Source organism: Camelina sativa, chromosome 17, assembly GCF_030686135.1.
Source record: "Camelina sativa cultivar CO46 ecotype springtype chromosome 17, ASM3068613v1".
NCBI classification, from domain to species: Eukaryota; Viridiplantae; Streptophyta; class Magnoliopsida; order Brassicales; family Brassicaceae; genus Camelina; species Camelina sativa.
Window position 1 is genome coordinate 289,567 of NC_141896.1, and position 13,288 is coordinate 302,854.

Below are 13,288 nucleotides of genomic sequence, written 5' to 3' on the forward strand. Positions count from 1 at the left end.
TCAAGATGACAATCACATCTTGGTCCGTCCATGATGGAGATTATTTAGATTATTTGTGTGGAAACACTATCAATCAATCACGTGAGCTTAAAGAGTCCTTTTGTGGGTCCATTTTACCCCAAACCGGTTCTAAAGCGATAAGTTCAATCCATCGACCAATCCCCTGCTTATTATGCTAGGGGCCGAACATAGCTTCGAGGTCGGGTCCAAAGTCCAAACATTACATTACATATAAATAACTTATAATGACATGTGAATGTGACAAAGAAGAAGAAAGTTAATTCCGTAAGGCCAAAAGAAGACTCGAAGAGGCAAAGAATGAAAATATTATGTAAGTGAGACAATAATATACCGGGGAAAAAAAATTGAAATATAAGGGTCGTGTGAAATGGAAAGTCACTTGACCTGATCAGTGACTCTTTTTTCATCTTTGCTTTTGCTGATGTTGCCGTGAACCGCTCTCACCACTTTCACTACCCGCCGCAGCAACCACAGCTGTCTCTTGTCTCTCGCGGGTTCCATGGTCCCTTGTCGTTCGTCGTTCCTGCGAATATATCATCCCAGCTTCAGTCAGACATCTTTCAAACTTGTAAAGAACTGTAAAAAATGTAAAGGCAAAAAATGACTTGTATATATACATCTCGAAAGAGTAGATCTTCAGCTTCAAGCATGTGTATGATATGACCCATTTTAGGTCTCTTGTTGGCATCAGGATCTACGCAACGCAAAGCTACGAGCAACACTCGTTTAAGAGCCTTTGAGGATGGCGGTTCGGGTATTTTCGGATCAACTACTTCTTCTGATCTTCGGTTCCCTACCATTGACTTCAGCCAATCCACTAGATTCGTCTAAAACCACAAAAACACATAATAAACAAATTAACAAAAACATAGATGGAGGAATCGATCAAGCAGGGTTTAATGTTCCGGTGCAGCTATGAACAGCTAAATACCTCTCCTTGAGGCCGACTATAATCAACTGGGTTTCTTCCTGTGATTAACTCCATGATTAATATTCCGAAACTGTAGATATCACTCTTCTCGTTTAACATTCCGGTGCAAGCATATTCTGGTGCTACATAACTAAACAAATAAACCCCACCAAGTTAAAGTTATTTCCAAAGATTCCAACAGATTGTATTGGCAGGAGAGAGTGAATGAGTTTAAGAGTTATACCCGAAAGTTCCCATCACACGGGTAGTAACATAACTGCTCTCGGAACCCAAGAGCTTAGCAAGTCCAAAATCTGAAACCTTAGCATTCCATTGGCGATCAAGCAAGATATTGCTTGATTTAATATCCCTATGAACAACCTTTGGTTCAAGACCCTCGTGTAGATACGCCAATCTGCAGATATAACAAAGGTTTACATACAACTATATGTAGCTTACAAACATAGAGGACACAACTCAAAAGCTATTCAAGGATTACCCTTTTGCCATCCCGAGTATAATATTCATACGGATATCCCAAGTTAGAGGGCTGACATCGCCAACATCACCGTGAATCCATTGCTCCAAGTTACCATTATCGACAAAGTCATACACAAGCATCCTGTATAGCAAAGAATCCGATATTAGATTACAACATTGCTTTTTGTAATACTGGAAAGCTGCAAAACACCAACAGCGGTAGTTTACCTGTATGCACCTTCGACGCAATACCCTAAAAGCCTAACGAGATTCTTGTGCCGTACACGCCCAATTACTTCCACTTCTACTTTGAATTCCTTCTCTGCTTGACCCCTAGCAATTTAAAAGACAACACCAACAACAAATCTTACAGATCATAGAGATCAAAATCCACAAGCATAGTCTATTATTAGTAAAGACGTTACACACATGTGACCCTGACATAATCTACACATTACATCAAAATTCAATAATAACAACTCTTGATCAGGACCACAACATTGCAGTTAAATAAGAGAAGGACTCTGATCGCGATCACTCTTAAACCCTCATACCTACCTCTGCTCTCTACATAAAAAATCCAGAGGCATCTTACTTCAATGGATCTAAGCACATTACAGGATAAAGTATAGAATCAGACACAAACTACATTACAGAGGCAAACTACAAATAAAATTCCCCAATCTAGAAACGAGTAAAGGATCACACTTTAGGATGAAACCCTAAAACCCTTATCTAAAAATACGTAAAGGATGGATCTTTAGAATCAAAATGGAAGGAGTACCTATTGTTAAGCAAGTTCTTGACGGCGACTTTGGTACCATCAGTTAAAACGCCACGGTAGACAATCCCATAACCACCTTCACCGATAACATTCTCTTCACAAAGCCCATTCGTAGCTGCTTCAAGCTCTCTGAGAGTATACCATCTTCCCCATCCAAGATGCGAAACCTCCGGCCCACAATTCCCACTGCCTGAATACGACGCCGTTTCGCTAGCACTCGCCGTTCCTCTACTCTCACCACTCGACACTCGATCTGAAAACACCACTCGATGCTCGATCTTCCCTATATCGACCTGGATCTCCGCCGGAACAGGCTGCGTGTTCGCCGGTACAATCTCCTTGATCTCCTTGGAAATCGGCGGCGTGGCGACTGCGGCGGAAGCGAAATCGGGCCGCGGCTTTCGATTCTTCCGGCGAGAAGTTAGACAGAGGGAGAGAAGGAAGAGAGCAATGACGATAAGAGATCCGAGTAAGATTCCGATGACAACCCAAAGCCGGAGACCAAAGATCGATGTCGGTTTCGAAAGCTCAGTGTTGAGGAAAGCAGCATCGTACATCGACATCGTAGTACTACTTTCACTTTTTAAGTTTGTAGATTCTTCCGGTTACTTCGCATTACTCGCCGGAGATAACTCAAAAACTTTCCGGCCAAAACATGTGCTTCACCGCATCGAGTGTTGAATCGAGGAAGAACAAACAAATCAAAGATTCGTATTATTACACAACAAATAGATGATAAATTAAAATAGTGATCTGTATTGAATGAGCTGTCTTTTTGAGTTTCCTGTCTCAGTGGGTTATATGGGGTGACGGTGAGAGAAGGTTACTTTAAATGTCGATTTTACCCTTTTTGGAAAGTGGAACTTAACAAGCCTTTTTAAAAAAGTTTCGAGGAGTTTTTGGGTAAATAACACGATCTCGATAGCCGTTGGGACTTGGGGGTGGTCTGATTATTATGATAAGGGTACGGTTCACTGCAATATACCAATCTTAAATTTATGGATTACATACACATTTTGGTTAGCTTTTTAGTTGTTTTTTTTCTTTCTATTACTAAAATTAAACCTTAACGGTTGATTATTGTATTACGTTGCAAAATTCTTAGTACTAATTGATTGTGTTTTGATTATTATGGATATAATAAACATATTCAATGAAACTATTATTGAGTTTACTTTATGAGAAACTATAATCACCTTTGTGTTATGGGAACATGAGTGCACTATGTTTGCTTGTGGTACACACACATTATTGGTTCATAAAATATATTTGTATTTAGATATGTTAAGGAAGATTTTTATTTATTTTCTTTATTGATAGTTCGACATAGTCATCGCCGTTGTAAACATAATTCCACACAAAACTGCTACAAATATATATATGCAGTATCTAACTTATTTTATGTAAGTCAATACAAGATGATCAAGTGACTCCATCATCATTCATTTTCAAAACAAAAAAAAATATTTTGATATTATGCGAAGATTTTTATTAATTTAATTATAATTTATTTTGTCCTGATCAAATATCAGACCGCGAGCTGACCCGCATATCCGCGAACATTAAGCGGTTGAATTAGGATTGGAAACGCAAACTAATGTGTTGTTGGGCTTATTCAAAACTTATGACCCCAAGTAGATTTTTAGGCTTATTGCTTTTGCATTTGGGATTCATTACAGTTTTTTTTTTCTTTAAAGTTTGGTTACTTGTTGGGCTTAGGAATAAATATTTGCTTTGAATATTCAAATATATTTTGAACATGGAAAATGAATAAAAAATCAATAAATTCAAGTAATTGTTATATCCGCTACTGTTAATTCACCTTTTTTTCTTTTCTTCAAAACACTTCTTAAAAAGAATTTAATTAATCAAATCAATAAAGATTATAAAAAGAAATATAGTAATTTTAGATTTTTAGTTTAGAATTATTCATCTCATCCCAAACATGGTATAGCGTTGTTTGGAAGAGCAGACGGGTGAGCGCCACTTGCTGGGGATGACTTTGCTCTGATCGCACGTACAATGTCATTCCAGTTCGGTGTTGTGTTCTAACAACTATTTTACAAGGGTTCTTTTTAATATTCCATTAAAATTTTGAAAAGTCGGCCATCCACTGATCAAATGTAAGATTGACAAAAAAAAAAAAAAAACGGCAAAGAAAATTAATATATTTAACAATTACTTTACTATGATATTTTTAACATTTCATTTTATATTTTAAAAATCAATGATCCAATGTTTAATAAATTATTGAAAAAGCGACAAAAAAAAGACGGCGATGATAATTAATATGTCTATTAACTATTTTATTAGGATCCTTTTTAACATTCTATCGGCGATTCAGTGATCAATGTATGTTTGACGGAAAAAGAAACGGCAAAGACAATTAATATGTCTAACAACAACTTTATTATGATTTTTTTAACATTTCATTTTATATTTTAAAAGTCAGCGATCCAATGATCAATAAATTATTGAAAAACGACAAAAAGGCGGTAATGATAATTAATATGTCTAACAACTATTTTACTAGGATTTTTTTTAATATTCTATCGGCGATCCAGTGATCAATGTATGGTTGACGGAAAAAAAAACGGCAAAAATTAATATATTTAACAATTACTTTACTATGATTTTTTTAACATTTCATTTTATATTTTAAAAGTCAATGATCCAATGCTCAATAAATTATTGAAAAAGCGACAAAAAAAGGCGGCGATGATAATTAATATGTCTATTAACTATTTTACTAAGATTCTTTTTAACATTCTGTCGGCGATCCAGTGATCAATGTATGTTTGACGGAAAAAGAAACGGCAAAGACAATTAATATGTCTAACAACAACTTTACTATGATTTTTTTAACATTCCATTTTATATTTTAAAAGTCAGCGATCCAATGATCAATAAATTATTGAAAAACGACAAAAAGGCAGCAATGATAATTAATATGTCTAACAACTATTTTACTAGGATTCTTTTTAACATTCTGTCGGTGATCTAGTGATCAATGTATGGTTGACGGAAAAAACGGCAAAGACAATTAATATGTCTAACAACAACTTTACTATGATTTTTTAACATTCCATTCTATATTTTAAAAGTCAGTAATCCAATGATCAATAAATTATTGAAAAAACGACAAAAAGCTGCAATGATAATTAATATGTCTAACAACTATTTTACTAGGATTCTTTTGAACATTCTGTCGGCGATCCAATGATCAATATATGGTTGACAAAAAAAAAAGTCAGCATTCAATATTCAAAACACATTTTGTTTAGATTTTTCATCTTAAAAGAGAAAAACTTGAAAAGTCGACAGTCATGATAAAACTATGAAATAACTATAAAAGTCAGTGATCCAATGATCAATAAATTATTGAAAAAACGACAAAAAGGCTACGATGATAATTAATATGGCTAACAACTATTTTACTAGGATTCTTTTGAACATTCTGTCGGCGATCCAATGATCAATATATGGTTGACAAAAAAAAGTCAGCGTTCAATATTCAAAACACATTTTGTTTAGATTTTTCATCTTAAAAGAGAAAAAATTGAAAAGTCGACAGTCACGATAAAACTATGAAATAACCACTACTTCAAAAATGTTAACATAATATTTATACTTCAAAAATAGATATAATATTTCAATTATGCATCATATAAACTTAATAGAAATTTTAAATACTTTGATAAAAAAATCAATAAACCTCAAACTTTTCTTATTTTGATATATAGATAATGTCAAAAAGGTATTTAAGTGGAAAATTATCACTAAAAAAGGTATCAATATTTTTGTCCATATCCCTTCACCAGTCATTACTACCTATATTTGGCAGATATTAATAAAAACATTAATACATTATCACCAAATTTATATTAAAAAAATTACAGGCTGTGAGTTAGCAAAGTAATTAACTGATAAATAAAACTAAAATAATATTTTATATACAATACCTTTTATTGACATAATGGTTAAACCATCATAAACTCCTAAAATGGCTATTCCTAATAATATCTTTGGGAAATGAAAAGAGGAATAAAATATATTACTTTTAAAACCCAAAATGCAATTTGCAAAATATAAGGCTATATATACAGTCTTTGTCTCTGATACTATCAATTCACATTTTCTTTTGTTCAGAAACATTAAAAAAAAAAAAAAAAAATGGTGAGAAAGAATCTTGGCCGTAGAAAAGTAGAGATGGTGAAAATGAAAAATGCAGCAAACCTTCAAGTAACCTTTTCAAAGAGAAGATCTGGTCTTTTCAAGAAAGCCAGTGAACTCTGTACCTTGTGTGATGCTCAAGTTGCCATCATCGTGTTTTCACCATCTGGAAAAGTGTTCTCTTTTGGTCATCCGGATGTCAACCTCTTGGTTGACTACTCTTCCGGACGTGTCAGCAACACAAACCTTGATGACCCCAACAGAAAGCTCTATATCCAAAACCTCAATGATCGCTTAACTGAGGTAAACTTATTTTCAATTTCATGTGGCAACAAATCTAATGTTTAATTTTTCTTTCTCTTTTTTTTCTTTTCTTCACTTTTAATTATAAATAAATATATATAATCTTGTTTTTAATATGGAAACAGACATGATAAAATAAATTAATTAGCGGGATGTACGTCCACACAATTCTTTCTTGATTTTTAAACATCTCGTTACAATTTTATCGCAGGCGAGGGATGGAAAAGAAAACGAACAAAGGAAAAGGGCTATGCTGCTCGAAAACGAAAGAGAAAGCAGCAACAACCCTGACAACTGGTGGAGAAACTCTCCAGCAGAACTCAACTTAAGTCAGTTAGCTCATATGAAAGATGCTCTTGAAGGTTTGATCAAGGAAGTTGGTGAAACCGCAGCTCCTCCTCTATTTCATCAAACAACCCCGACCTTTTACGTCGAAACCTCTATCAATGCTGCCCCAGCAACTGTTAATGGTGGGAATGTCTTCACAAACCAGGGGCTATTTGATCATCCTATTCTTGCGTTCCCGTTTGGATTTGATGTTATGAATCGCATACCAGCTGGGTACAACCATAGCCAGATCCAGAACCAGGAGTTTAAGCAAGCTCATCCTCATCATGGACCTCGTTACTATTAATTTTATTTTTATTTTCTCTCTCGTTGTGTGACTTTTTAAGTCTCCAATAGAGTGTGTCGCGTCATTTTCATTTAATTTCTAAGCTTATTTTTTTTTCATTTGTCGTTGTTGGACCGACCTCCCGATGTTGCATGACTTCATGTAAAGTCTTCGGTCGATGGTGGTTTGACTTTGTTATCCCCTGTCGTTTTGTGGTTTCGATATTTTAATGGAATAAGAGTGAGCTATATTAAAAAAAATATTATTTTTTCTCTTCTACAACTTTATATGAAGTTTTTTTTTTTATTTTACCTAATTTCGAAAAGTAATGAGTTATGTGGAATATCAAAAAGTTTTTCCTTGTCTGTGGGAAATACGTATACTATGTTGTAGTAACGAAGTATATGTTTTAGCACATAAACATACATGTTCAGGCACGTAACCTATTCGATCAGCTATCCCCTTAAATAAATAACCACCAAGCTTCAGCTGATCTTCTGTCCGTAGTTTTCAGGTAGGGATGAAACCAGTAATGCCGTAGTCCATTCCGTATAAAAAACATATAACAATTGAATATTACAAAAACAAACGCTAGTGTCTGCCTTTCTACACGGACTTTTATGATCTGTCCTACTATGATGTGACTTGTATGTACAACCGCCTCACTCTTTTGGTCTAGTCACATAGTCACATGTAATGTGCGCTCGACACGAGACTCCAAAACTTGGACACTGAGGCTAATACCACTGGAGAGAGAGAGAGTAATGGTTTCTTCTCTTTCTTCTCATTCTACTTAAATCTCTATCTGGCGTTGTATGATGATATCAACTTCCGCTGCATAAAACAGAGCAATCATAGCGTAAGCCCATACGAAAATTTGTTACTTCTCAATCTCAGTTCTCAAGAGTCAAAAATGAAAATGTTAAGAAGCAATGATCAACACTTACTTGTTCTTCAAACTCGGGACTCCTCAGGTTTACAGACAAATTTCTCATCAGAAAGAGGACCTAATGAACAAAAACGGTCTTTAACGAAACTTTTCGATTCCAGACAAGTTCCCAAGCAGAAAGTTTGTGATTAACATACCGTTTCTAGGTTTATTGGATCCATTTGCTTTAATCTATGGACATGACCTGTTGTTTTAGGATCAAATACACTTCCTATGAAGCTGTACACTTCAGCGAAGTTCGGCATCACTGTGTTGACAAACAACAACACCAAACAAACAAACAAACTCATAGTCAGTATACATCGAAAAGACCGAATCTTGTGTTAGATATGTACAAAGTAAGAAACGTTTACCTCTATGTGGCTTCCCACAACTTTCTTGGTCATTTTTCTCTGTAAGTGTTCGAGTCCTCTGCTTATCTCTACTTGTACTAGTACTGCAACAGTTCTCTGGGACTCCCAATTCCTCTACACAATCCCAAATTCATTACCCCACATTATTAACAACTTAACAAACAAACATAACTTCAGATTACTACACCAATCCACAGCAAAAAAAGATAAGCAACATATAGTACCTTTAATCACTGGATTTGGCGTGCAACGCAGTAATCCATGCTTAGGAGTGCTACTTATCACTGGTCGTGAATTGGCGCTGTATAAGTAGTCATGCTGAAGCAATGCGTTGGAAGATGTAAGAGCAACTGCAGCAAAAACAAAAGCATGAGAGAGGTTGAGATAAAAGAAGACAACAACAAAAGGTAAACTAGAAAGATGGAAAGTTTACCAGATTTAGGAGCCTTCTGTGGATAAGGATGATTGGCTTTCCTCTTTGGTCGAGGAGGTGGGAGATGTTCGTTAGTCCCATTCTTCTGAACTTTGAGAAAGTATTTTTGTGCGTGGCTTCGTATCTACCAAACCAATAATATTTCATCAAACATCATAATCCAACTAACGCAGAACAGAGAGTTCAAGAAACTACTGTTTCATCAATGTAGTTACAGTACAGACAACTCAAATGATGTAAATCGAATCTTGAATTACCTGGATCACCGTTTTCGATCCAACAAAGGCCTCGATCTTCTTCCAATCCCGGTCAAATCTGTAATCAAAATTGACATGAATGATTATATGAATCACAAGAAGAACGAATCTCCAACATTTCATATGAATTTTAATCAGATAAAAAAAAAAAGAAGGCAGAGAGGGAGGTAGAATCTGTTAAAGCATACAAATGGAGAGCTTCAATGAACTTGTCGTGTTCTTGCTCCGTCCAGTTCTCCCTAGACTTGGTGATTGTGTACGGCTTTCTAATCTTCTTCGTCTGATCCTCAGAAAACGACATCGTATTTTTCCTTGCGGTGACTGGTATCGTCGTTGCCGTGTGGGTAAGAGTATTGAAACCAGCTAAATTCATATTCGTGGGGGAAAACAATGAGCTTCAGTAGGGTTTTACTACCGACTACCGTCACCATAACTGTTTGAAACAGAGGAGCTGGTGCTATTATATGCCGGCTTGGAGAAGCAGACAAGGGTATAAGCGTAATTTAAATGATTAATTGATTTAAGCCTAACACGTGTAAGGAGCCGGTTGCTCTGGTTCAGAGCGTGGGACTAACAACTAGAGGCCATGTGGACTTTGACGCCACGCATAAATTTTTAATCCACGGCAGATGACGAGCCACGTGGATAACGATCGTAACCAGGCAATAATAATACGTTTGACATACAGTCACAGAGCTGGTTTGATGCCGTAAAGATGGTTTCGGGAACACAGACGACGCAGCAAACACACAATCTATTTCAAAATTACTAACCAAACCACACAAGTCTCTCTTAGTTCATCACGACCAGACCCAAAAACAAACAACAAAAGTCTCTCTCTTAGACAAGCTCATCAGATGTTTCAACAAACTGAGAGAATAAACAATGATTACAGAGATAAGTTGGTTGATACCAACTAGATAACACACGACACCGTTGGAAGAAACACACAAAAATGGGTGCTTTTTTTGGTCTGTGAACCCTAAGAATGTAAAAAAGTAACTAAAAGAAAGAAAAGAGAGAAACTCACAACTTGAGAGACCCTATTTCTTTTTCTAATCAATCCAACGTGTGATACCATCATCTCCTACCATTGCCAATATCTCCACACGCACGTCCAACACCGCCTGCAACATTTGTTTTTAACATTTACACAGATCAGTACTGTTTACAAAGTTTTGGGGTTTTTCCTTTTAGGGCCATTTTGTACTATGACAGAGACTTACTGAGGGATTCCTGCAGTTAACAAGCCGGCATTCGTCCAGAGAACCTTCTAGACTCCAACTCTCCCACACGTCAAAACTATGGCTAGCAAACACAAACTCCATCCTTCGATTGATCTGCACACACACAACCACTTTTAGTTTCCACAAGAGCACTTTCGACTGATAAATTGGAAGTAACACTCTGTAATGTAAGAGGTACCTGCAGTAACTTCCCACCAGCAGCAAATGATCTCAGACCAACAGTGTCCTGAGAACAGGTTCATGCACCAAAACCAATTAGCCATTCATAAGAATATTTTAGATTTTTTATAAATGGGCTTTGCTCACGAAGCAACAAGAGGCACATTCTCTTCATCCACTCTCCACAGATATCATATTAGCCAACCACTATTAACAAGGCATGGCAAGTAAGATTAACGAAAAGAGAGAGAGGGAGAAAGGTTTACCTTGTTTCTGTATGCGATAATGAATTGTGCAGCTGGATCACGTTTGGATACATTGGACAAAGTATCGAGGAACCAACCACCGTTTTTCGTTCTTTGCCTGGAAACATGGAGGCCCGAGAGATCTTTCGCATACAAGGCTACTACATATCCATCTTTCAGAAGCTCACTCGATTTTCCAATGAACTTCTTATTTGACATTACAAGCTGATTTGGGGAAGACTCTTGCATTACCTCAAGAGGTGTTTTCCTATTTCTGGAATCTTCAGGAGAAGCACATCTAGAACTGGAACTTAATACTTCTTCCGTGTCACTCATAGCAATATCGTCTCTTCGCGAAGTACTTTCTTCATGTAACCCTGAGGAACCCTCCGCTTTTTGCATGTATTTTTGCTGTGAATGACTCTTTTTGGCTTTCTTACCGGATCTGCTACGTCTTACTTCAGATTTTACTGCAGTATTTTGAGAAACGTGTTGCTGACCAGGGCTCAGAGATTCCTTTAATTCACTAGCCTCTCTACGAACGACCTCAGCGCTGGTGAGAGTACTTTCTCCCTGTTGCCTACTGGTCGAATCCACTATTGCTAATTTCTCATGTTTGATGGGTGATTGTTCTTCTTCTTCACTTGCTTCACTTTCCTCAACTTCCTCATCAGAAACAGTGTTACTTGGTATTACACCGTCTAAGAAAAAAGAATGCAAGATAGAGATGGCCTTCTCTCTTATTTCCATCCATACTTCCTCACTGTAGTCTGCACTGCGAGGTAGTATTAACACATTTGGCATTTCCTTCACCTGCAATTAAAACAAGATATAATAATTCAGGATAAACAACATAAAGAGAGAAGATGATGTAACAAGAGAATAGGCAGTAGGGCACAAATGTGAAGTTGAGTCAACGAAAAAGAAATGCATACCCATGCTTCCATCCATTGTGGACCTTCAGCACCGTCAAGGGCGCAGCCAGCTATAGTGCCATCAATTAGAAGTTGTTTCACAGCACAATCATCCAACAGCTGGCAGCTTCCAGTATTTACAAGAAAAGCCCCTAACATATAAAATCAACCGGAACTAAAGGGAATGAGAGAAAGCAGAAAGTCCACCATCTTCAATATACATAACATGGAGAATCAAACATCATTTTGACTACCAGACAAGAAAACTCATACCAGGTTTTATATGCTGCAAACACTCTGCATTGAGGATCTGAACCGTGTCATTTGTTAATGCACAGTGAAGCGAAATGACATCACTTGCTGCTAGTAGATCATTTAACGTATCCATTCTTCGCGCAGCACGTGGGAATCTCGAGGGCCTGATTCGTTCTTCATCTCCCTGGACATATATGCAAACACAAACTATTGACAACAATCCAAGCGAGAGGAACTTGAATGAATAGCATATTCGTATGCAGTTTCGTAAGAGCTAAACACCTCTAAACCTTTCCTAATAAAGAAACAAAGACCATCATCCTAATAACAACACTCTATTGGCATCCCCATACCTCTGGGACATCAAAGTAGAGCACACTCATCTTGAAAGCCAAGCTTCTGCTAGCCAAATATCGAGCGGATACAGATCTGCCAACTATACCCAAAACCATACCACGACACCGTCTCATTCCTCGGCAAAGCGGCTGAAGCGATCCGAGCCATCCAGATGCAGAAAGCGCGTGGCGAGAGAGTAAATGCGTCCGTCGAAGGAGTCCAAGGATAAGCGCCATGACTGTATCCGCGATTTCCTCGGCTCGGGAAGTATCTACATGGACAAGTCGGAGACCTAGGTCGGCGGCGAGTGTGGAATCGACAGCGCGATCAGCAGAGCCAAGGCAAAGAATGAGCTGGTGAGGACGGAGTCGGCGTTGAGCTGCACGTGGAAGGTATGCGAGGGAATGGAGGAGAACTGCGGTGGCGGACTCGATCTTACCATCGGCGATGCGACTGAGAGGGACGTATTCGACACCAGCAACGCCGGCGAGGGAGTCCTGCTCAAGCGCACAATCCTCTATACAGTTGAGTGTGACGACGTGAGGCGACGCCGGTGACGGCTGGTCGCGATGTGGCATTGTCGCAGACGAACGGATCTTGCTCATCTCCTTCTTCTTCTTCTCCCTACTCTCGAGGAGTGGTATTTTGATTTTGGGAACATTATTGATTTAGGGTTCAATGTTGTTAACTCTGATAAAACTAAGGGGCTAAATTGCATTTATCATAAGTTAAGGGCTTAAAGTGCAATTTTAAACAAATTGAAAGGCATATTTTATTTGGTCCGAATTTCCGATGCTGATGCTCGCCCTAAATACAACACCGTTAGAATTGAAGAAAAACGACTCCGTTTCCGTAA

At 37.5% G+C, this 13,288-nt stretch overlaps 4 protein-coding genes across 4 annotated transcripts; 1 reads left to right on the forward strand and 3 right to left on the reverse strand.

Annotated features, from left to right (window-relative positions):
- Positions 1-82: 82 nt before the first annotated feature.
- Positions 83-3,025, reverse strand: LOC104754302 (putative serine/threonine-protein kinase At1g01540). Its single transcript, XM_087495068.1, has 7 exons — positions 2,196-3,025; positions 1,640-1,744; positions 1,431-1,553; positions 1,176-1,346; positions 953-1,082; positions 639-848; positions 83-544 (listed from the first exon to the last, which is right to left on the reverse strand). The coding sequence occupies exons 1-7, from the start codon at positions 2,756-2,758 to the stop codon at positions 425-427; spliced, it is 1,422 nt and encodes a 473-aa protein (XP_087351194.1). The 5' UTR covers positions 2,759-3,025; the 3' UTR covers positions 83-424.
- Positions 3,026-6,310: 3,285 nt separating this feature from the next.
- AGL28 (AGAMOUS-like 28) lies at positions 6,311-7,592 on the forward strand. Its single transcript, XM_010476452.2, has 2 exons — positions 6,311-6,671; positions 6,883-7,592. Exons 1-2 carry the CDS (start codon positions 6,369-6,371, stop codon positions 7,303-7,305), a joined length of 726 nt encoding a protein of 241 aa, XP_010474754.1. The 5' UTR covers positions 6,311-6,368; the 3' UTR covers positions 7,306-7,592.
- A 35-nt stretch (positions 7,593-7,627) lies between these two features.
- On the reverse strand, positions 7,628-9,877 carry LOC104754300 (protein REVEILLE 3). The gene is made up of 8 exons (XM_010476451.3): positions 9,465-9,877; positions 9,277-9,334; positions 9,020-9,143; positions 8,811-8,936; positions 8,587-8,700; positions 8,371-8,480; positions 8,232-8,291; positions 7,628-8,118 (listed from the first exon to the last, which is right to left on the reverse strand). The coding sequence occupies exons 1-8, from the start codon at positions 9,647-9,649 to the stop codon at positions 8,086-8,088; spliced, it is 810 nt and encodes a 269-aa protein (XP_010474753.1). The 5' UTR covers positions 9,650-9,877; the 3' UTR covers positions 7,628-8,085.
- A 134-nt stretch (positions 9,878-10,011) lies between these two features.
- LOC104754299 (C-terminal binding protein AN) lies at positions 10,012-13,215 on the reverse strand. Its single transcript, XM_010476450.2, has 7 exons — positions 12,450-13,215; positions 12,115-12,280; positions 11,863-11,993; positions 10,949-11,740; positions 10,702-10,749; positions 10,503-10,616; positions 10,012-10,403 (listed from the first exon to the last, which is right to left on the reverse strand). Exons 1-7 carry the CDS (start codon positions 13,035-13,037, stop codon positions 10,332-10,334), a joined length of 1,911 nt encoding a protein of 636 aa, XP_010474752.1. The 5' UTR covers positions 13,038-13,215; the 3' UTR covers positions 10,012-10,331.
- Between the last annotated feature and the right edge of the window lie 73 nt (positions 13,216-13,288).

Coding starts and splice junctions, on each gene's coding strand:
- LOC104754302 (XM_087495068.1), bottom strand. CDS start 2,758: ATGTCGATGTACGATGCTGCTTTCCTCAACACTGAGCTTTCGAAACCG. Junction 1,083..1,175: donor CGTGTGATGGGAACTTTCGG/GTATAACTCTTA, acceptor TTATTTGTTTAG/TTATGTAGCACCAGAATATG. Junction 545..638: donor AAGATCTACTCTTTCGAGAT/GTATATATACAA, acceptor ATATATTCGCAG/GAACGACGAACGACAAGGGA.
- AGL28 (XM_010476452.2), top strand. CDS start 6,369: ATGGTGAGAAAGAATCTTGGCCGTAGAAAAGTAGAGATGGTGAAAATG. Junction 6,672..6,882: donor TCAATGATCGCTTAACTGAG/GTAAACTTATTT, acceptor ATTTTATCGCAG/GCGAGGGATGGAAAAGAAAA.
- LOC104754300 (XM_010476451.3), bottom strand. CDS start 9,649: ATGAATTTAGCTGGTTTCAATACTCTTACCCACACGGCAACGACGATA. Junction 8,937..9,019: donor ACAGAAGGCTCCTAAATCTG/GTAAACTTTCCA, acceptor TTTTTGCTGCAG/TTGCTCTTACATCTTCCAAC. Junction 8,292..8,370: donor ATCCAATAAACCTAGAAACG/GTATGTTAATCA, acceptor TTTGTTCATTAG/GTCCTCTTTCTGATGAGAAA.
- LOC104754299 (XM_010476450.2), bottom strand. CDS start 13,037: ATGAGCAAGATCCGTTCGTCTGCGACAATGCCACATCGCGACCAGCCG. Junction 11,994..12,114: donor TTTGCAGCATATAAAACCTG/GTATGAGTTTTC, acceptor TTTATATGTTAG/GGGCTTTTCTTGTAAATACT. Junction 11,741..11,862: donor CACAATGGATGGAAGCATGG/GTATGCATTTCT, acceptor TTTTAATTGCAG/GTGAAGGAAATGCCAAATGT.